Source organism: Malaclemys terrapin, chromosome 14 (assembly GCF_027887155.1).
Source record: "Malaclemys terrapin pileata isolate rMalTer1 chromosome 14, rMalTer1.hap1, whole genome shotgun sequence".
NCBI lineage: Eukaryota > Metazoa > Chordata > Testudines > Emydidae > Malaclemys > Malaclemys terrapin.
The window spans coordinates 312984-334472 of NC_071518.1; the positions used below are offsets into that span (position 1 = coordinate 312984).

The following is a 21489-nucleotide window of genomic DNA, read 5'->3' on the forward strand; positions in this document are numbered from 1 at the left end:
GAAGAAGCTTGCTGGCCCCTGGAAAGCAGGAAATCAAGAGGACAGGAAGAGGGGGCAGCTCAGATTGCAGCCTGGAATGAAACACGCTTCTCATAAGACGTGTGTTAGAGCAATATATCAGAGCAAGAGGAAGCTCTGTGTTCCGACTGGCATCTATGATAATATGCCATGTTGTGCAAGGACACCGCCACTAACCAGTGAGTGTACAGGATTTGGAGGGAGGGAGCTGGTCACATTAAAACCTCTTTCTGCACCAAATACATAGGAATAGAGAAAATCCTAACTGATTATTACTGTACACAATTAGCCTTTACTTCAGCAGCTCCACTCCACAGCTTCCAGGGGGCTGTAGGAAATGGAGGCTCTGTATCTATACTCTCCATCTGAACTTTCTGTTTTGCTTTCTCCTGCACTTTTTCCACTGAGCCATACAGAGCTGATAAATCAGTCCTCACAACGACAGCTGCAAACACTCCCTCACAGCCCTGGCTAGTTGGAGCCCAGATATCATATTCAGAATCTAATTACTAGTCGGAGACGTGCTGGATTTTCCACATTAGTGCCAGGATTCCAATACAGAACCTTATTTGTAACACATACTAGTGTACTAGTGCAAGGATTTGATTCACATTCTTACTCAGGAAGAGGGGCACATTTTCATGTCAGTGCATTAGTCCAAGACTGAACAAGAGTCTGCACTGCAGCTCTTCTGTAGTGCTTCTGAGACTTTGGGGCTGGCTCAGAAGTTTGTTAAAATTATCAGTAGTGCAAGAATTAAACGGGACCTGCAATTTTTACTTCTTTTTAGGAAGAGAACCTGAAAGGTTTTGTTTTGTTTTGTATTTTTAAAGAATTTTTTTGTTCTTCCTGTTTTCTCTGTGCACTCCTTGGATAACTCAGAGACAGAGTGGGAGCGCTGTTATCCCTTAATTTTCTCTAGATTGATAGAACTAGCAGAGACTTCGAATCTTTAACAAAAAGGTTCTCCCCCAACTTCTAAGTTAAAATAGGTGTTAACAAAACTCAAAGGGTGAGACCACCCTATGGGAAAGAGGCAATTTTCTATGATATTAGCTAACATGGTAATTAAACCAAGGTGAAATCCTAGGGCTTGTACACACTAGCACTTATGTCAGTATAACTTATGTTGCTCAGGGGTGTGAAAAAGCCATCCCCCTGAGCGATGTAAGCTACATCGACCTAAGCACCAGTGTGGACAGCATCATGTTGGCGACATGCAGAGAGATGTATTATGCTGACAGAAGAGCTCTCTTCCGTCAGCATAGGGGGTCTGTACTAGCAGCACTGCAGCTGCACCATTGTAGCGATTCTAGTGCAGAATAGCCCCTTGTGTGGATCAGGCAGGTTTTTCCACACACGTTAGCAGGGCTAGGATGTTGGCTACCGTATCGTACAAAGATACTTTTTTCCCCTAGTGAAGAAAAAGCCAGGGAGTTTTACATTCTGAATAATAGCCACTTCCCCGCTATCAAGTTTTCTCACAGGATCTATGATGTCAGAATCCCACTAGTTCTCTAGTTGTACATTGAGTATTCTAGGTCAGACAAGACTTGAATTTCTGATATAAAAGATAAGCAAAAAATAAACACACCAAACAAAATAAAACTCACCCCAAAAATCCAGAACTCTTTTGGAAAAACCTTTCAGACTTTCTTCCTAGACATAAGAAATAAGTAAAGTAACAAGAAAGGGCACTAGTCCCATATAATGTCATAATGAGCCTATCAGTGTTGTCATACCACTGCGGGTATGTCTACACTGCAGTTAAACACCTGGGACTGACCCGGATAGAGCTGACTCAGGCTTACAGGGCTCGGGGCTGTTTAACTGCAGGGTAGATGTTTGCGCTTGGGCAGGAGCCTAGGTCTGGGACCCTCCCTCCTTGTGGGGTCCCCAAGCCTGAATGTCTACACTGCAAATAAATCGCTCTGGAGCCCACACAGGCCAGCCGCAGATGTTTAATTGTAGTGTAGACATACCCTGAGATTACTGAGGCAGCTCCCACCTCAGAGCTATTGTTCCCAGCTCCCAGGCTGCAGACTCAGGAAGATGATCTGCCTGGATCACAGATGGAAGGTTGTCTTTGCAACCCTTTTGTAAAGATGAATGCTTAAATCCTGGAAAAACAGCCAGAAAAGGGCTAGCAGGGCACCACACTGCATACTGGCCCATCCAGGCCCTGAAGGTGGAAACTGGAACACATTTGCCAACTGGGCACTGGGTAGCTCACTGCTACTCTCCAGAGTTGTTCTAAAGTCCTTTTTTCCTCAAGTGTGCTGATAAAAATGTTTGTATTTGGGAAAAGTTCCATCTTCCATTTTGAGTTTAAAACTAAGCAGAAACCACACAGCTTCATCTTGTTCACTTCCAGGTCTGGGCACTTGCAGCTGGAGCCCAGGCAGCCCTGGACACTGATTCTGCTCTCTGCTCCTACAGAGACAGGCAAAGGTGCTTTTGCTGCTACAGTGTAGGGGGTTCATATTTCACAGTGTGTGTTAGAGGGAGTGCGTGTGCAATGGACCGTCAGAGACCTTCTTAGCACATGCAGGGCACTCTGGCTGCTCACTAGCCTTTACTGCTACAAACAAAACATCCTGATGGACAAGATGAAGTCTCCCCTAGGGTTACCACACGTCCGGTTTTTCCCGGACATGTCCGGCTTTTCGGCACTCAAACCCCCGTCCGGGGGGAATTGCCAAAAAGCCAAACATGTCCGGGAAAATGCCGGCCAGGCACTTCCCCTCCCGCGGCGGCTCTGCTCCTCCCCTGACTCTTCGGCTCTGTTTAAGAGCCGGGCTGCCCGAGCGCTACCGGCTTCGGGCAGCCCCCATGCCTCCGGATGCTGCGCCGCCGGAGCCCGGGAGGGGAAGTGCCCGGCTGGGGGTGCAGGGTCCGGAGGCAAAGGGGCTGCCTGAAGCCCAAGCGCTACCGGCTTCACGGTTTGCCGGGCAGCCTCCAGACCCTGCGCCCCCGGCTGGGCGCTTCCCCTCCTGGGCTCCAGCTGCGCTGGGGACGCGCTGGCTGGGGGCGCAGGGTCTGGGGGCTGCCCGGCAAACTGTGAAGCCGGTAGCGCTCGGGCAGCCCTTTCCGTGTGGCTGGGAGTGGGAGGGAGGAGGGGGTGGGGCTGGGGGTGGGAAAGGGGCGGAGTTGGGGCGGGGCTGGGGGGTGGGAAATGGGCGGGGCCAGGACCCCATGGAGGGTCTTCTTTTTTTATTTGTTAAGTATGGTAACCCTAGTCTCCCCACTCACACTTCTTAGCTTCTGCCAGCTAAGGGCACCACACAGAGCACAGACTCTGTGCTTTGCAGGGGATTCTGGCTTCATCCCATGTCTCGCGGATATGGAAGGCTCTGCCTTGAAGTGCACACCAGGGGGGTGGCCAACCCCCTATCCCCTACAGTTGTACACACTAGCCCCACCCCTACCCATGTTCATATTTGTTATGGAGATAGCCAAACCCCTCCTGGGACTCCTCCATGCCCCATGGTCATATCTGTCATTGGGGCTCCCAACCCGCATGCCCCAGTTGTATCCTTCAGGTTGGAAGGAAGCCCCTGGATAACCTCATAACAAGTAGTGACAAAACTACCTCAGCTCCCCCAGTGTCCCTGGATGTACCTATCAGGAGGGCACCAATTCCCATGTGGAGGAATCCCCCCATAATACCCGTTGTGAGGTTACTGAAGCCCCCTCTCCCTAAATAGTAAAGTGCTGGGCAGATGGGGAGCAAAATGGCTCAAGTGCAGTCAATGAAAGTGCTTGCGATGCATATAAGAATCAATTCTCTGACTGGTTCTGTGGCGCTAGTAAGCGTCATTGTGACAGGCTGTATTCTCGGAACAGTAAAGCCAAGTGACCAGTCCCATCATGATGGCCGAATCAAATACTTCACAGAACTCTGGATGCTGTGCATAACCACAACTGCCTCCTCAGCTCCCACACAGAAACCAGCCCACTGCCTGGCAATTTCTCAGGAGGGCAAGGGTTAATGGCAGGTGGTGGGACCACACATAGGGAAGTCTGCCTTCTCAAATGCCAGACAATCCCCGGCATGGAGCTTGGCTGCTGGCCTGAGTACCCTGGGCCCACAGAACAGCAGGGATGCCGCCTCAAGAAGCTGGCAGTCCTGAGTTTACAGCTCCAGGCTTGTCCTGCACTCCAGTAAGGAGGGAGCTGATGTCTGTTCCTTCCCGTGCAGATGCCAACTCCCCTACACTATGGAGCAGCCCAGTGGGGTTACAAAGCTGTGTCAAACTCATCTGGAGGAGCCATTGCAGCCTTCTCATTGGGCTCCTGCTCTGCACCACTCTCATGGTGCTGCTTAATTTGTTCCTTCACTTCCTCTTCCAGGTCAGGGGGCACAACAAATCGATCCTCTGGCTCCAGCTGGGTAGGAGCAGCAAAATAACCTGTTTTCTTCTTCGGCACCTCTGTGGCTACCTCAATAAGGTTGAGGCTCTCCTCCAGAGGCACTATGGAGCCATTGGAAAGCTTCTTCCCATAGAGACAGCATGCGGAAGGAGACTTCTGCAACTCGCACCTCTCCTTGGTTCCTGCCAGGAGGATGTTGCTGTTCATGCTGTTCTGTCTCCGAATCCTGAAGACAAGCCCCCCACAGTCATCCTCTGAGCCTGCAGCAGAAGATCCCTCCTCAGCACCAGGAGGCACAGGCTCCAGACTTTTTCCTTTACAGCAGTGGATGTCCACTTCCACCTCCACTTTGCTGCCATTCGTCATCACACCCTCCACTGGCTGCTCATCATCACTGTCCAGCCCATTGTCAGACTGATTACTAGAGAATGTGGCACAGGAAGGTTGGCGCTGAAAGATGCTGGAGGGGGGCACAGGATGGAGGCTGCAGCGTCGCTCGGGTCGAGGCACCAACCCTGCATCCAGACCAGCTCCACTGTGTTCATCGGATGCAGTGGATCCCACCTCACTGCTAACTTCTGAGGCTGACAGCTCACTGCTGAACTCTGAGGCAATTCCACTACTTGAAGAAGGTGTTGCTGGTTTGGCAGTGGAAATAACCCCCGCAGGGCCTGGCAAGGTGAGGCTGTGCATCTCACATGTGCAGCTGTCCTCACCAATGTTCAAACACACCACCATTGCTCCCACATTGTCTTGGCAGCCATAGCTTTGGGCTAAAGTGCAGATCTTCTTTGCAGCAGCCAGTGGGTCATGCAGGTGGCGTACAGCCATGACAGCCTCTGTATAAGAGAGGTGTTCCCAGAGGGCTTTGTTCCCCAGTAGGAGCATCTCATCCTGCACAGTCAGAGGAATGGAGTAGACGTGAGGCTTGGGCAGGATCCAAGGATGCAAGTACGTGCAGCCTAGCATCCGAGTACAGCAGGTTACACCATTAACCTTATTGTCCTGCAGTCAAAGAGAAGGCAAAGTCTGAGCAGTTAGCATACAAAGACCATTCTGAGCACATTCTCTCCCTGCCTATACACTTGCCTAGAGCCCTCAAGGAGGCGGACAGGTCTTCTCTTTCACAATGGGATTAGTCCATTACTAGACAGAAATGGTAGAACTATCAATAATAAAGTAGAAAAGGCAGAACTGTTCAATAAATATTTCTATTCTATATTTAGGAAAACACCAGATACTGTAGTCATATATAAAGAAGAACAGGAGTACTTGTGGCACCTTAGAGACTAACAAATTTATTAGAGCATAAGCTTTCGTGGACTACAGCCCACTTCTTCGGATGCATATAGAATGGAACATATAATGAGGAGATATATATACACACATACAGAGAGCATAAACAGGTGGGAGTTGTCTTACCAACTCTGAGAGGCCAATTAATTAAGAGAGAGAAAAAAAAAAAAAAAAAAAACCTTTTGAAGTAACAATCAAGCTAGCCGAGTACAGACAGTTTGATAAGAAGTGTGAGAGTACTTACAAGGGGAGATAGAGTCAATGTTTGTAATGGCTCAGCCATTCCCAGTCCTTATTCAAACCGGAGTTGATTGTGTCTAGTTTGCATATCAATTCTAGCTCTGCAGTCTCTCTTTGGAGTCTGTTTTTGAAGTTTTTCTGTTGTAATATAGCCACCCGCAGGTCTGTCACTGAATGACCAGACAGGTTAAAGTGTTCTCCCACTGGTTTTTGAGTATTTTGATTCCTGATGTCAGATTTGTGTCCATTAATTCTTTTGCGTAGAGACTGTCCGGTTTGGCCAATGTACATGGCAGAGGGGCATTGCTGGCACATGATGGCATATATCACATTGGTAGATGTGCAGGTGAACGAGCCCCTGATGGTATGGCTGATGTGATTAGGTCCTATGATGATGTCACTTGAATAGATATGTGGACAGAGTTGGCATCGGGGTTTGTTACAAGGATAGGTTCCTGGGTTAGTGGTTTTGTTCAGTGATGTGTGGTTGCTGGTGAGTATTTGCTTTAGGTTGGGGGGTTGTCTGTAAGCGAGGACAGGTCTGTCTCCCAAGATCTGTGAGAGTAAAGGATCATCTTTCAGGATAGGTTGTAGATCTCTGATGATGCGCTGGAGAGGTTTTAGTTGGGGGCTGAAGGTGACAGCTAGTGGTGTTCTGTTATTTTCTTTGTTGGGCCTGTCTTGTAGGAGGTGACTTCTGGGTACTCGTCTGGCTCTGTCAATCTGTTTTTTCACTTCAGCAGGTGGGTATTGTAGTTTTAAGAATGCTTGATAGAGATCTTGTAGGTGCTTGTCTCTATCCGAGGGATTGGAGCAAATGCGGTTATATCTTAGAGCTTGGCTGTAGACAATGGATCGTGTGGTGTGTCCTGGATGGAAGCTGGAGGCATGTAGGTAAGTGTAGCGGTCAGTAGGTTTCCGGTATAGGGTGGTATTGATGTGACCATCGCTTATTAGCACAGTAGTGTCCAGGAAATGGACCGCTTGTGTGGATTGATCTAGGCTGAGGTTGATGGTGGGATGGAAATCCGTACAGACACATGCCTAGAACCCCGACCAGGGGTATTCTATTTGCTACCCAAGATCCATAAACCTGGATATCCTGGACGCCCCATCATCTCAGGCATTGGCACCCTAACATCAGGCTTGTCTGGTTATGTAGACTCTGTCCTAAGACCCTACGCTACCAGCACTCCCAGCTATCTTCGAGACACCACTGACTTCCTGAGGAAACTACAATCCATCGGTGATCTTCCAGAAAACACCATCCTGGCCACTATGGACGTAGAAGCCCTCTACACCAATATTCCACACAAAGATGGACTACAAGCTATCAGGAACAGTATCCCTGATAATGTCACAGCTAACCTGGTGGCTGAACTTTGTGATTTTGTCCTCACCCACAACTATTTCACATTTGGGGACAATATATACCTTCAAGTCAGCGGCACTGCTATGGGTACCCGCATGGCCCCACAATATGCCAACATTTTTATGGCTGACTTAGAACAACGCTTCCTTAGCTCTCGTCCCCTAACGCCCCTACTCTACTTGCGCTACATTGATGACATCTTCATCATCTGGACCCATGGAAAAGAAGCCCTTGAGGAATTTCACCATGATTTCAATAATTTCCATCCCACCATCAACCTCAGCCTAGATCAATCCACACAAGCGGTCCATTTCCTGGACACTACTGTGCTAATAAGCGATGGTCACATCAATACCACCCTATACCGGAAACCTACTGACCGCTACACTTACCTACATGCCTCCAGCTTCCATCCAGGACACACCACACGATCCATTGTCTACAGCCAAGCTCTAAGATATAACCGCATTTGCTCCAATCCCTCGGATAGAGACAAGCACCTACAAGATCTCTATCAAGCATTCTTAAAACTACAATACCCACCTGCTGAAGTGAAAAAACAGATTGACAGAGCCAGACGAGTACCCAGAAGTCACCTCCTACAAGACAGGCCCAACAAAGAAAATAACAGAACACCACTAGCTGTCACCTTCAGCCCCCAACTAAAACCTCTCCAGCGCATCATCAGAGATCTACAACCTATCCTGAAAGATGATCCTTTACTCTCACAGATCTTGGGAGACAGACCTGTCCTCGCTTACAGACAACCCCCCAACCTAAAGCAAATACTCACCAGCAACCACACATCACTGAACAAAACCACTAACCCAGGAACCTATCCTTGTAACAAACCCCGATGCCAACTCTGTCCACATATCTATTCAAGTGACATCATCATAGGACCTAATCACATCAGCCATACCATCAGGGGCTCGTTCACCTGCACATCTACCAATGTGATATATGCCATCATGTGCCAGCAATGCCCCTCTGCCATGTACATTGGCCAAACCGGACAGTCTCTACGCAAAAGAATTAATGGACACAAATCTGACATCAGGAATCAAAATACTCAAAAACCAGTGGGAGAACACTTTAACCTGTCTGGTCATTCAGTGACAGACCTGCGGGTGGCTATATTACAACAGAAAAACTTCAAAAACAGACTCCAAAGAGAGACTGCAGAGCTAGAATTGATATGCAAACTAGACACAATCAACTCCGGTTTGAATAAGGACTGGGAATGGCTGAGCCATTACAAACATTGACTCTATCTCCCCTTGTAAGTACTCTCACACTTCTTATCACACTGTCTGTACTCGGCTAGCTTGATTATCACTTCAAAAGTTTTTTTTCTCTTAATTAATTGGCCTCTCAGAGTTGGTAAGACAACTCCCACCTGTTTATGCTCTCTGTATGTGTGTATATATATCTCCTCATTATATGTTCCATTCTATATGCATCCGAAGAAGTGGGCTGTAGTCCACGAAAGCTTATGCTCTAATAAATTTGTTAGTCTCTAAGGTGCCACAAGTACTCCTGTTCTTCTTTTTGTGGATACAGACTAACACGGCTGTTACTCTGAAACTTGTAGTCATATATGATGATGATGATGATGATGATGATGAAATACTTCCAATGCCAACATAACAAAGGAGGATGTTAAACACCAGCAAGCTATTATAGTTAGGGATAACTTGCATTCAAGAGTTTTAAAAGAGCTGTCCGAGGAGCTTCTTGGCACACTGGGGAAGTTTCAGAGGACTGGAAGAAAGCTAATCTTGTGCCAATATTTAAAAAGCATAAACGGGATTACCTGGGTAATTATAGGCCTATCAGTCTGCCATCAGTCTTAGGCAAAATAACAGAATGGCTGATAGGAAACTTGATTAATAAAGAACTAAAGGAGGGTAATAAAGTTAATGCCAATCAACACAGGTTTATGGAAAATACAAAGTGTCAAATTAACAATCTCTTTTTTTCATGAGATTAAAATTTGGTTGATAAAAGCAATAGCGTTGATGTAGGGACCAGTCTACAAGAACATTTAGTTTATGGCAAACTGGGGTGTGAATCTACCCCATGCTAGCCTGCCACACGCTCACTGTCTGTGTGGATCTTGCTGATGCTCATTAAATCTAGTTCTCTTTGAAAAAGGACTAGATCAAAGCAAATTAATGAACTGTTATTGTGCATCACCAGGGTGCACAGAGACACAAAATGCAGCAAGCTAGTGCAGGAATAGTTTAACACCCACCTTCCTGTGAAAAAGTGGCTACTTACCTATGCAGTACCTGTAATTCTTTAAGATGTGTTGTGCACATATACATTCCACTGCAGATGTACATGTCCCAATGCACTCGAGCTGGAAACTTTTGCCAGCAGTAGCACTAGGCGGTGCATGTGCCTCCGTGCTGCTCAGGTTCCCAGATGACACCACCTCCCTCTCCGTTCCTTCACACTGCTGTATGTAATGTCCAAAGTCAGGGGTACCAGAACAATTTTTATAGTGGGGGTGCGGCGAGCCATTGAACCAAACTGTAAACCCTGTATATAATGGAAACCACTTCAAGCCAGGGGGTGCGGCGGCAACACCCCCAGCACACCTAGTTCCAGCACCTATGTCCGAAGTAGAAGGGAAGGTGGGAGAGTCATGGAACATATATCTGCACAACATATGTCAAAGAAGAAGCAAGTTGGTGCCACAAGTACTCCTGTTCTTTTTTTAAAGAAGAAGCAGTTACTCACCTTTAGGGTGACCAGATGTTTTCTTATATATGCTCCTATTAGCCCCCACCCCGTCCCAATTTTTCACACTTGCATCTAGTCACCCTACTCACCTTGTGCAGTAACGATGGTTCTTTGAGATGTGTGTACCTATGGGTGACCACTGTAGGTATGTTTGCGCCCCCACTCTGTTGATTGGAGAATTTCAATAGCAATCTGTCCTGCCTGCGCAGCTCCTGCCTGCCACAAGGCTAGCTGGCGTGCAGAGGCATTTCTCCCTCAGTTCCTTCTCCTCCGCAGAGTCAACCAGTGGTAACTCCGAAGTAGAGGGGAGGAGGGAGAATTGTGGAGCAGCCATAGGGACACACATCTTGAAGAACCATTGTTACTGCACAAAGTAACTTCCTCTTCTTCTTCGAGTAGTGTCCCTCTGGATACTCCACTGTAGGTGACTCCTGAGCAGTACCCACCATTGGAAACTGGGACTTCAGAGTCTGACACAAATGATAGTACAGAGGCCCTGAATTGGGCCTCTGAAGCCAAATCACTCAGAATGGCATAGTGTTCTGCGAAGATATGTGCAGAGGATGATGTAGCTGCTCTGCATATCTCTGATATGGGAATACCTTTAGAGAAGGCGATTGAGGAGACCACCCTTGTGGAATGCGTGCGTACTGAAGATGAGGGTTTTACCTCCCGTAATTGGTAGCAGAGTTTAATACAGCCAGAGACTCTCTTGAATAGTCTCTAAGCTGAGACTGCCACACTCTTTGACCTATCTGCAACTGACAGGAAGAGCCTCAGATTTTCGGAAGACCTTTATACTGTGTAAGTAGAAGACCAAAGCTCTGTCACATTGAGTGTATGCAGGATAGCCTCTCTATTGTCCATATGAGGTTTTTGGATAGACTGTTGGGAGTTGAATGAGTTGATTCATGTGAAATGCAGAAGTTACTTTGGGAGTGAACTTCTGAGTGTGACCTTGTCCGGGAAGAACACTGTAAACAGGGGGTGTGCCATCAAAGCTGCTATCTCCCCTATCCATCTGGCAGAAGTGATGGCGATGAGGAACACCATCTTCATGGAAAGGAGAGTTAATGAACAAGTGGTTATGGGTTCGAATGGTGGTCTAGTCAATCCCTTTAGCACTAGGTTGAGGTCCCATTGCAGAGTAGGGGTCCTGGATTGTGGGAAGAGGTTTGCTATACCTTTTAGAAACCTCTTCTTAATCGGGTGAGAGAAGACTGAGTAGCATTCTACCTGCTGGTGGAAGGCTGCAATTGCTGCCAAGTGAACCTTCAGCGAGCTAATAGAGAGACCCGATTTCTTTAAGGATAACAGAGAGTCCAGGATGACCAGCAAGGTGGCTGAATTAGGGGTGACATCCTTGGATTGGCACCATATCCGGAATCCCCTCCATTTCTGCAGGTAGGTGCGACGAGTAGCACCCTTCCTACTGTGCATTAGTACCTCCTGTGCCTCCTTGAGCAGGATGTCTCTATGTGCTGGAACCATGAAGGAGCCATGCTTTCAGGTGTAGGACCTGTGGATTGGGATGAAGGGTGCAACCCTCATTCTGTGACAGAAGGTAGGGAGTGATCTGTAGGGTCACCGGTGGACACAACCCCAGCTGGGACAGGGAAGGGTATCATGTCTGTCTGGGCCAGGTGGGGGCGATCAGAATGTTTGCTTTTTCCTTTTTATCTTCAATAGCACCTTTAGCAATAGAGGGAATGGAGGAAAAGCCTAAAGAAGGCACTTGTTTCAATGGATGAGGAGAGCATCTCCCTTGGAGTGTCATCAGATCCCCGCTCTGGAGCATTAAGGTGGACATTTCTTGTTCTGGTAGGTAGCGAACAAGTCTATCTCTGGCAAAGGACAGTTACCTGTTCCGTAACTGGCATTCTTCGAGATGTGTTGCTCAGGTGTATTCCACTATAGGTGTGCGTGCTCGCCACGTGACCGGTGCCGGAAGTTTTTCCCTTAGCAGTATCCGTAGAGGGGGAGCACCGCTGCAACCTCTGGAGTGGTGCCGACATATCACACCATAAAGGGGCTGCGTGCTCCCCGCACCCTCAGTTCCTTCTTGCCAGACAACTCCGACAGAGGGGAAGGAGGGCGGGACGTGGAATAGACAGGAGCAACACATCTCAAAGAACGCCAGTTACAGAACAGGTAACTGTCCTTTCTTCTTCGAGTGATTGCTCCTGTGTATTCCTCTATAGGTGACTCCAAGCTATCCCTGATGGAGGTGGGTAGGAGTTCTAAATGATAAGTGTTAAGGGTACCCGGGTGGAGCACCGCCCTACCAAACCCGGCGTCAACCCTTGCTTGGGAGACGATCGCATAGTGTGAGGAGAAGGTGTGGACAGAGGACCACATAGCAGCCCTACAGATGTCCTGAATGGGGACATGAGCCACATAGGCCGCTGACGAGGCCTGGGCTCTCGTTGAATGGGCCTTCACAATAGGAGGTGGAAGAACCCCTGCCAGGTCATAACGGGTGCGAATGCATGAGGTGATCCACGGGAGATCCGCTGGGGGGACACCGGTCGCCCCCTCATGCGCTTGGCCGAAACAATAAAAAGCTGGGGGGATGGGGGAGGTTTTACTAAATGGCCTGGTTCTGTCTAAGTAAAAGGCCAGCGCTCTGCGCACGTCTAACATGTGCTGGCGGCATTCCTCATTAGAGGAATGTGACTTAGGACAGAGGATCGGAAGGAAAATATCCTGATCCATGTGAAAAGCCGAGACTACCTTCGGCAAAAAAGCAGGGTGAGGGCGGAGCTGAACCTTGTCCTTATGGAAAACTGTATACGGCAGTTCAGAAGTCAGGGCCCTGAGCTCCGAGATCCGGCGGGCTGAGGTGATGGCCACTAGGAATGCCACCTTCCACAACAGGTGGGACCACGAGCACGTGGCTAAAGGCTCAAAGGGAGGCCCCGTAAGGCGGGATAGCACCAGGTTCAGGTCCCAGAGCGGGACCGGGGGTCTGGCATAAGGGAATGCCCGATCTAACCCTTTCAGAAACCGGGCCGTCATGTGATGCGAGAATACCGACAGGCCCTGCACCGAGGGGTGGAAAGCCGAAATGGCTGCCAGGTGCACCCTGATGGAGGAGGGCACCAGGCCTTGGGTCCTAAGGGACAGGAGATAATCAAGGACAAGCTGGATAGACGCAGAAGAGGGAGAGGAACCTCTATCCCTCGCTCACATAGAGAACCTATACCACTTAGCCAGGTAGGTCCGTTGCGTGGAGGGTTTCTTACTCTCCAGCAGGACCCTTCTTACAGCCTCAGAACACCTCCCCTCCTCCTCATTCAACCATGGAGCAGCCATGCTGTCCAGTGGAGCGGGGCCAGGTTGGGGTGGAGGAGACGACCTTCTTCCTGGCAGAGGGCGTCCGGGCGTAGCGGCAGCCTGCAAGGAGGGACCGCTAAGAGTTGCAGCAGGGACCTGTACCAATGCTGACAGGCCCAATCCGGGGCTATGAGGATAATCCTTGCCCCGTCTGACTTCACCTTCTGTAGGACCCTGTCTATTAAGGTGAAGGCGTACAACAGGGGCCCCGACCATGGGAGCAGGAATGCATCCAATAGCGCCCCGTCGCCGTCTCCCGCTCTGGAGCAGAATCGAGGACACTGTCGATTCTGGGCGGTGGCGAACAGGGTCTACCTGGGGAGCACCCCACTGTAGGAAGATCCACCTGGCCACCTCCTTGTGCAGGGACCACTCGTACTGTTGGGAGAATACCCTGCTCAGGCGGTCCGCGAGCGTGTTGCTCTTGCCGGGCAGGTAAACAGTCCGCAGGAGTACACTGTGGGCTATACAAAACTCCCACAGGAGTTGGGCTTCCTGGCATAAGGCCCGGGAACGCGTGTCCCCCTGCTTGTTGATGTAATACATGGCGGTTGTGTTGTCCGTGAGGATTCTGACCACCATCCCTTGTATGTGCTGGCGAAATGCCACGCATGCCAGGCGTACAGGCCTGAGCTCCCTGACATTTATGTGCAGGGTTAGTTCCTCTGGGGACCACATACCCTGGGTCCTGAAATCCCCCACGTGGGCTCCCCAGCCCAGGTCCAAGGCGTCCGACACTAGATCTAGTGAGGGAGGGGGCTCTCGGAAGGGAATACCCTGAAGCATGTTGCTTGGGAGGGACCACCATTGGAGGTCTGCCACCACCCTGGGGGGCACAGTGACCACCTTGTCCAGGCCGTCCCTGGCCTGGGAATACCGGGAGGCTAGCTAGAGCTGAAGGGGCTGCATCCGAAGCCTGGCATGTCTCACCACATAGGTGCAAGTTGCCATGTGGCCTAGGATTTGGAGGCACCCCCCTGCCCTGGTTACCGGAAAGTCCATGACCGAGGTAATGAGAGCTTTGAGCGTCTTGGCCACCCGGGATCTAACAGCGCCCTATAAAGCTTATGCACTGAACCAGAATTAATGTGGATTTCTCCTTGTTTACCAGTAGGCCTAGAGCTCCGCAGGTGTCTAGCAGGAAGCTCGTCTGCTGTTGCACCAGAGCACGAGACCAGCCCTTGAGCAGCCAGTTGTCGAGGTAGGGGAAGATCTGCAGCCCTTTCCTCTTGAGGTGGGCTGCCACCACTGCCATACATTTTGTAAATACCCTGGGGGCTGCTTTAAAGTCCTCTTGGGAAGAGGGAGGCGGCACCGCAACCAAATCGCCCTGTGCCGAAGAGGTGGATGGTGAGGTGCCTTTGGCGGCCAATGGCACCGTGTGCTCCACATCCGGTACCGGAGTCGGTGCCAGGGGTTCAGTGCCCACGGCCTGATCCCGGTGCCAGGGAGGCAATGCGGGTCGGCCCTGAGAGGCTCCTGCCACGGAGCGAAGTCCTGGCTGCGCAGGTGCCTGAGGCCTCGGTGCCCACTGGCACCATTGTCCCTGCCAGGGCACGGCCTGGAACTGAGACGCATCGGGCGGCAGGACTGGTTGTTCTTGCGGCGTGGTGTGGCCCAGGGAGAGACGGCTGTGTACCAAAGCCGAAGTCCTGGAAGAGCGCATGGTGCCATGGGAACGACTGGAACTGTCTCTATGTCCAAGGAACTGTCTCCAGACTCCCTGCGGCGCCTGTGGCCTCGGTGCCGGGGACTCTCAGGACTCGCTCCGGGCATGGCCTCTGCAATGGCGGACGCTTGAGTATGAGCGCCAGTGCCAACGGTGTTGAGACCTGTTCCTCTTGGAGCGGCTGGAAGAGGAATGGCGCCGTCTCTTGTTACCTCCGCGACAGTGTCCAAGAGCAGAGGAGTGGGAACCACTCGTCGAAGAGTCCGGACGCGGAGTTGACGTGTGTCTCAGGACTCTGCTTGGCACCTCGACCCAGGACGGTGCCTCGACCTCCGACACCTCCGGGGAGGGCTGATGGGCGCCCAAAGGCGGCTTCCCACGGAATAGGGGGCCCGACTGAGGCGGCACTCCCGGCACCGGAAGTGCTAAGATGTCACGCGTGGCCTGAGCTGCCTCTGGCGTCGAAGGCATGCGTACCTCCAGCGAGGCTCACGCGGACGGGACTGGACTACTCTGCTCAGCCCGAGTCAGAGGTCTCTGTCCCGACGGGGATCGCGGGCTGCCCAACTCGGGTCTGGCCTCACCCGTCCTTCTCTCGGCGCTGCTGAGACTTCCCTGGCTTCTTAGCTGGGGAGTGGTGCCGGGACGTCGACGGCGCCTCGCTGCGCACTGAGGACACGGTACTGGGTGCCGATTCAGAACAGCGCACTGAAGGCGCTTTGCCACGCGCCAAAGACGTGGAGCCCGGCGCAGTGTCGGCTCAACGCGCCGGTGCCGGGGCCAATGCCGACTCCATTAAAAGAGCTCGGAGTCGGATCTCACGCTCCTTCTTCGTCCGGGGCTTGAAGGAGCGGCAGATCTTGCACTTGTCACTAACGTGAGACTCGCCCAGACAGCGAAGACACTGACTGTGTGGATCGCTTCTGGGCATGGAGTTGTGACAGGAGTCGCACGACTTGAAGCCTGGGCCACGGGGCATGCCCCGAGCCAGGCACTCGCGAAAGAAAGTTCAGCAAGGAAAGAGATCAGTGAAACTGGATACCACTTAGCTAGAAACACTGCAGCTAAGCTAAGCTGGAGCAAGTTCTGACTACCTTCACTGGCGGCAAGAAGGAACTGAGGGTGGGGGGGAGCATGCAGACCCCTTTATGGCGCGATATGTCGGCGCCACTCCAGGGGTCGCAGCGGTGCTCCCCCTCTACGGATACTGCTAAGGGAAAAACTTCCGGCACCAGTGCACGTGGCGAGCACACACACCTGTAGTGGAATACACCTGAGCAATCACTTGAAGAAGAACCCCCATTGTTGGAATATATCATGTAAAATGGTTGGCTCTACTTCCTATTCGTGGTCGAGAGGGAACTTGCAGTTGAGGCTGTCAACCATTGTGTTGGGTATTCCCGGTAGATAGGCCGCTGACATTAGGATGTTGTGAGAGATGCACCAATTCCATAGCTTCAGAGCTTCTGTGCACAAAGAATGAGACCTGGTGCCTCCTTGACGGTTTATGTTGTACATACAGGCCATGTTGTCTGTCATGACCTTCATGTGCATGTCCTTCATCAGTGTGAGGAAGTGAGCACATGCATTTCAAACAGCTCTGAGCTCCAGCAGGTTGATATGGAGACATATCTCTGACAGGAAGCATTTGCCCTAAACAGTGTGACCACTGAGATGCGCTCCCCAGTCTATGAGGGATGCATCGGTGGTCAGAAGAAGGGATGGGGAAGGCTGATGCAAGGCTGAAAGGGAGCACTCTGCACTGGTGGCAGTCATGTCCTAGTGTGACCACGAGGTAACTCCTGTGTTTTGGTTTGATAGAGGTGTGAAAATATGCATCTTGAAGATCGAGGGCCGAGAAGCAGTCCTCTTTTTCTAGTGCTGGGATAATCGTTGACAGCGTAACCATCTTGAATTTCTGCACCTTGATATACCTATTGAGCGCTTTGAGGTCCAGTATAGGTCTCCAACCTCCCTTTTTCTTTGGTATCAGGAAGTAATGAGAGTAGAAGCCTTTGCCCTTGAAATGTGTGGGACCAGCTCTATAGCTCCTATGTTGAGGAGATGATTCACCTCTTGGTGTAGTAGACTCTCATGAGAAAGGTCCCTGAAGAAGGATGGGGAAGGATGTTTGGGAGGGGGAAGCGAGGAGAAGTGGATGGCAGATCCACCCTGGACAATTTCCAGCACCCACTTGTTGGAGGTTATCCATTCCCAGGTACTGCGGATAGGGGAAAGGCAGTCTCCAAAAGTAGAAGTGGGGGTTCCCAGTGAGAGATCGTAAGGAGAATGTTGTATTGGCACCTCGACCAACCCGTCAAAAGTGTTGCTTCGAAGTTGAGGGCTGAGACAAAGGCGGCTGTGGCCCTGATTGTTTGCGCTTACAGAATTTTAATTTCTTTCTCTGTGGCTTGTACAATCTCCATAATGAATATTGAGGGACATACTGCAATGATCTCAGCTTGACCTGTGGTTGAGGACTATATTTTCTTTTATAAACCGGCCTGTATAGCCCCAAGGATCTCAGAGTCACTCTAGAATCCTTTACCACAGGGATTTACCTTTGGCACGTGACCCGTCAGGGAAAGCCCCTGGCAGGCCAGGCTGGTTTGTTTACCTGCCACGTCCGCAGGTTCGGCCGATCACAGCTCCCACTGGCTGCAGTTTGCCGTCCCAGGCCAATAGGGGCTGTGGGAAACGGCGCGGGACGAGGGATGTGCTGGCCGCCACTCCCGCAGCTCCCATTGGCCTGGGATGGCGAACCGCGGCCAGTGGGAGCTGCGATCATCCGAACCTGCGGACGCGGCAAGTAAACAAACCGGCCCGGCCCGCCAGGAGCGTACCCTGATGGGCTGCGTGCCAAAGGTTGCCGATCCCTGCTTTACCATGTGGAGGGGCGCATCTGTCTTCTCGGCGAATAGTTTTGTTCCCTTGAAGGGGAGGTTCTCTACTATTGTCTGGACCACCTTAGGGAAGCCAGACAAATGGAGCCATGAGGCTCTCCTCATAGCCATCACGGGGGAGACTGAGTGCGCTGCTGTGTCGGCCGTGTCCAACGCGCACTGCAGAGATGTTTTTGCCACTAACTGGCCTTCGTTAATGATAGCCATGAATTGGTCTTTGTATGTATCCAGGAGCTGCTCAATAAAGGAGTTTAATTTTGTATAGTTCTGATAATCATATTTGGCTAGTAAAGCCTGATAGTTCGCTCCCCGAATCTGGAGGGTGGCTTTTCTGCCAAACAGGTCCAAGCGTGTCCAGTCTTGGTCATATGGGGTAGATTTAAATTGGTATTGGTGACCCCTCGAACTGTCCATGTCCACCATGATGGAATTTGGAGATGGATGGGTGAATTGCTCCTAGCAGGATCTAGGAGCCCCTTGTTAATTGAGAGGGCTACCCTGGCAGAGGTGAAAGAATGAAAAATGTCCACCAGCTTGATGAGGTTCATACACCTCATGTAGTTGCACTTGTAGGGTCTCAGCCACTCTTTGAATTAGGTCCTGGAATGACAAAGTCATCTGCCAGAAATGGCAGGGGAGGCATCATCACCTCGTTAGGTGAGGATGATGAGAGGTGGATTTGAGGAGCCTCTTGCTTTTCCGTCTCCATTTCCCATTCTTCCTCCAAGAATTCTGGAGGATCGGGTGCCCTTGACATTGTCGCTGAAAGGGGACATCTCTGTGCCTGCTGGTAAATCACGCTAGGTGCCCGTGAGGCTTGTTGTCTCTGGGCCTACCAGGGGTCCCAGTTTGGCTACTGGGGGTAGGGAGCTGGTGGCTGGAACCATGGTTGCGCATACCAAGGAAGTTGAGGGCCGGGGGGGTACCTCCGGTGGGACTGGGGTCTGAATGGTGACAATGAGTGAGAACCCAGCTCCTCCGGCTTGCTATCTGACTCCGAATGGGAAAGAGGTAGTATGTGGCTAAACTTGTGGAACTCCTTACCTGAGGAGGTTGTGAAGGCTAGGACTACAACAGCATTTAAAAGAGAACTGGATAAATTCATGGAGGTTAAGTCCATTAATGGCTATTAGCCAGAATGGCTAAGGAATGGTGTCCCTAGACTCTGTTTGTCAGAAGATGGAGCTGGATGGCAGGAGAGAGATCACTTGATCATTACCTGTTGGGTTCACTCCCTCTGGGACACCTGGCATTGGCCACTGTCGGTAGACAGGATACTGGGCTAGATGGACCTTTGGTCTGACACAGTACGGCCGTTCTTATGTGGCGTGGAGATGCAGATGCCAATGCGTCCACTGATCCTGGCAAGCTCAGTAATGAGGCTCTGATACTGAGAAGGGGCAAGTCTGGTGCATCGGATATCGAAAGGTCTGATGCACACCTGTAGTCCACTGGTGCGGACAGTACCGGTATCAGTGCTGAAGGCAGCCAGTGCCGAGGAGCTTGCACTGAGGGAGTTGGAGATGTGGACCTGGTTGTATGGTCCGTCGGCGCCACGTGCACTGGGGTCGGTGTCAGTGCTGGTGATCTCATTGATGTAACCTTCCCTGGGGCAGATTATCTATGTTTGTCACACCCTCGTGGTACCGGTATCTCTTTGCCCATGCCCATTGGGCCTTTGTCAGCTTGGTACCGTGTGTGCCCTGAGTACTGACTCTAGGCAGCTTCGACACCATTGCTACTGAAGATACTGATAAAGCTGGAGAACGTTTCTGGCTCAAACTGGGCTCGCTACAGGGACTCACAGACATCTTCTTACTAGTCTTTAGTGAGTGGCTCGATTCCTTAAAATCATCTGCCCTCGACATAGAAGACTGGGGTGATGTCTCACTTTGAGATTCTGGAGGCTGAAGGGCTGATTCCATGAGCAGGAGTTTTAGCCTTAACTCTCTCTACTTCCTGGACCTGGGTTTTAGCTGCTGTCACCAACCACACTTTTGTGGATTGTGCTTCTCCCTGAGGCAGTAAATACACTGCAAGTGTTCGTCTGTTACTGGAATGGAATCTTTGCAGCTAGCCAGGCATATCTTTGTCCAGGGGGTCATCCCCCCCCCCCCCCCCCGCCAAGGTTGGCGGGAGGCGAGATCTTAGAAAAGAAAGGGGCTTCAAAGCAGCAAAAAATTTGTAAAACTATCAGGAGTTAATGATCCATGAACACACAGCTCTCAGCTCTGTAGCTAGCATAGGGTGGTTGAGAAAGAACTGAGGGAGAAATGCCCACACACACTGGCTAGTCTCGTGGCAGGCAGGCAGCTGTGTGTGCACACACACCTACAGTGGAGCACCCATAGCGACACTACTCGAAGAACTACAACAGTTCCTGTACAGGTAGCTAAGCATTTTTTCTCCTTTGAGTGATTGGGCACATATACATTCCACTGCTGGTGACTCATCTGAAGTTCCTGTACAGGTGGAGTGACTTCAGATCATGTGAACAAAGATTGTAACACAGGCTTGCCAAAGCTGGCATCCTCACAAGAGGCTTGAGTGATGATGTAATGTCCAGAAAAGGTATGTACAGACGACCATTTTGCTGCTTTGTAGGTATCTGCTATTGAGACATTGTTCAAAGGCTGATGAAGTGGACTGAGCTTTGTTGGAGTGAGCTGTTATTCTCAGTGGAGGAGAGACATTAGCAACAGGATTAATGCAGTCAAAAATCCAATCTGAGATTCGCTGAGGTGACACTGATTGACCCTTAACACTCTCAGTGTAGGCTACGAAAAGCCTAGAGGAGGTTCTGAAGGACCTAGTTTGGTCCAGGCAAAATGCCAAAGCTCTAAGAATGTCTGAAGTATGAAGACTTGTCAGCTTTGGAAGAATGCAGGTTTGGGGAAAAACACCAGAAGATAAATAGTTGGGTTCAGCTGGAGAGATAACACTACTTTAAGCATAAAGTTAGGGTACAGCCTAAGGGAAACCTTGTCTTTATGGACTATTGTGGTCATGCAGGAGCTCTTGAAGTTTTAAAACCGTCCTTGTGGAAGTGACTTCCACCAGCAATGCTGTCTTCATAGACAATAAGCAAGTGTAAGGTTGTACCCATAGGTTCAAAGGGAGTCCTATTCAAAAGGAGTCCATGGGGTTCAATACAGTGAGTGGAGAGATGGCAGTAGGATCCTGGGTAGAAGTTTCCTGCACAGGGGAAGGAGGAGACGACATTCTCCTAGACCATGACCAGGATGGAGGTCTAGAATCAATCAGAGCAGCCCAAGACCAGTAAGGCCATGAAAGATACTGCATAGTCTGAGCCATCCACAGTGAGAGACACCCTGCTAGAGCTTGCTTATAAGAAACCTAGACCTGGTCCTTAAATCCTGTTGGGACACAGGACACATCACCTCTTTCATGAGATGAACTTTGAGGCATAAATCCCTCCGTTTTTTAGTCCTGGTGGGGAAGGATGTACAAGTACAGTAACTCCTCACTTAAAGTCATCTCGGTTAACGTTGTTTCGTTGCTGATCAGTT

At 50.5% G+C, this 21489-nt stretch overlaps 1 protein-coding gene across 3 annotated transcripts in view; it reads right to left on the bottom strand.

The window, feature by feature from the left end:
- Positions 1-3194: 3194 nt before the first annotated feature.
- The window catches only part of PHLPP2 (PH domain and leucine rich repeat protein phosphatase 2), a 139514-nt gene continuing 121219 nt past the window's right edge, over positions 3195-21489 (bottom strand). For all 3 annotated transcript variants that reach the window (XM_054049065.1, XM_054049064.1, XM_054049063.1), the window contains one exon: positions 3195-5397. In XM_054049065.1, coding sequence (XP_053905040.1) covers positions 4258-5397 — 1140 coding nt within the window. In that variant the 3' untranslated portion in view covers positions 3195-4257. The remainder of the gene's footprint in view (positions 5398-21489) is intronic.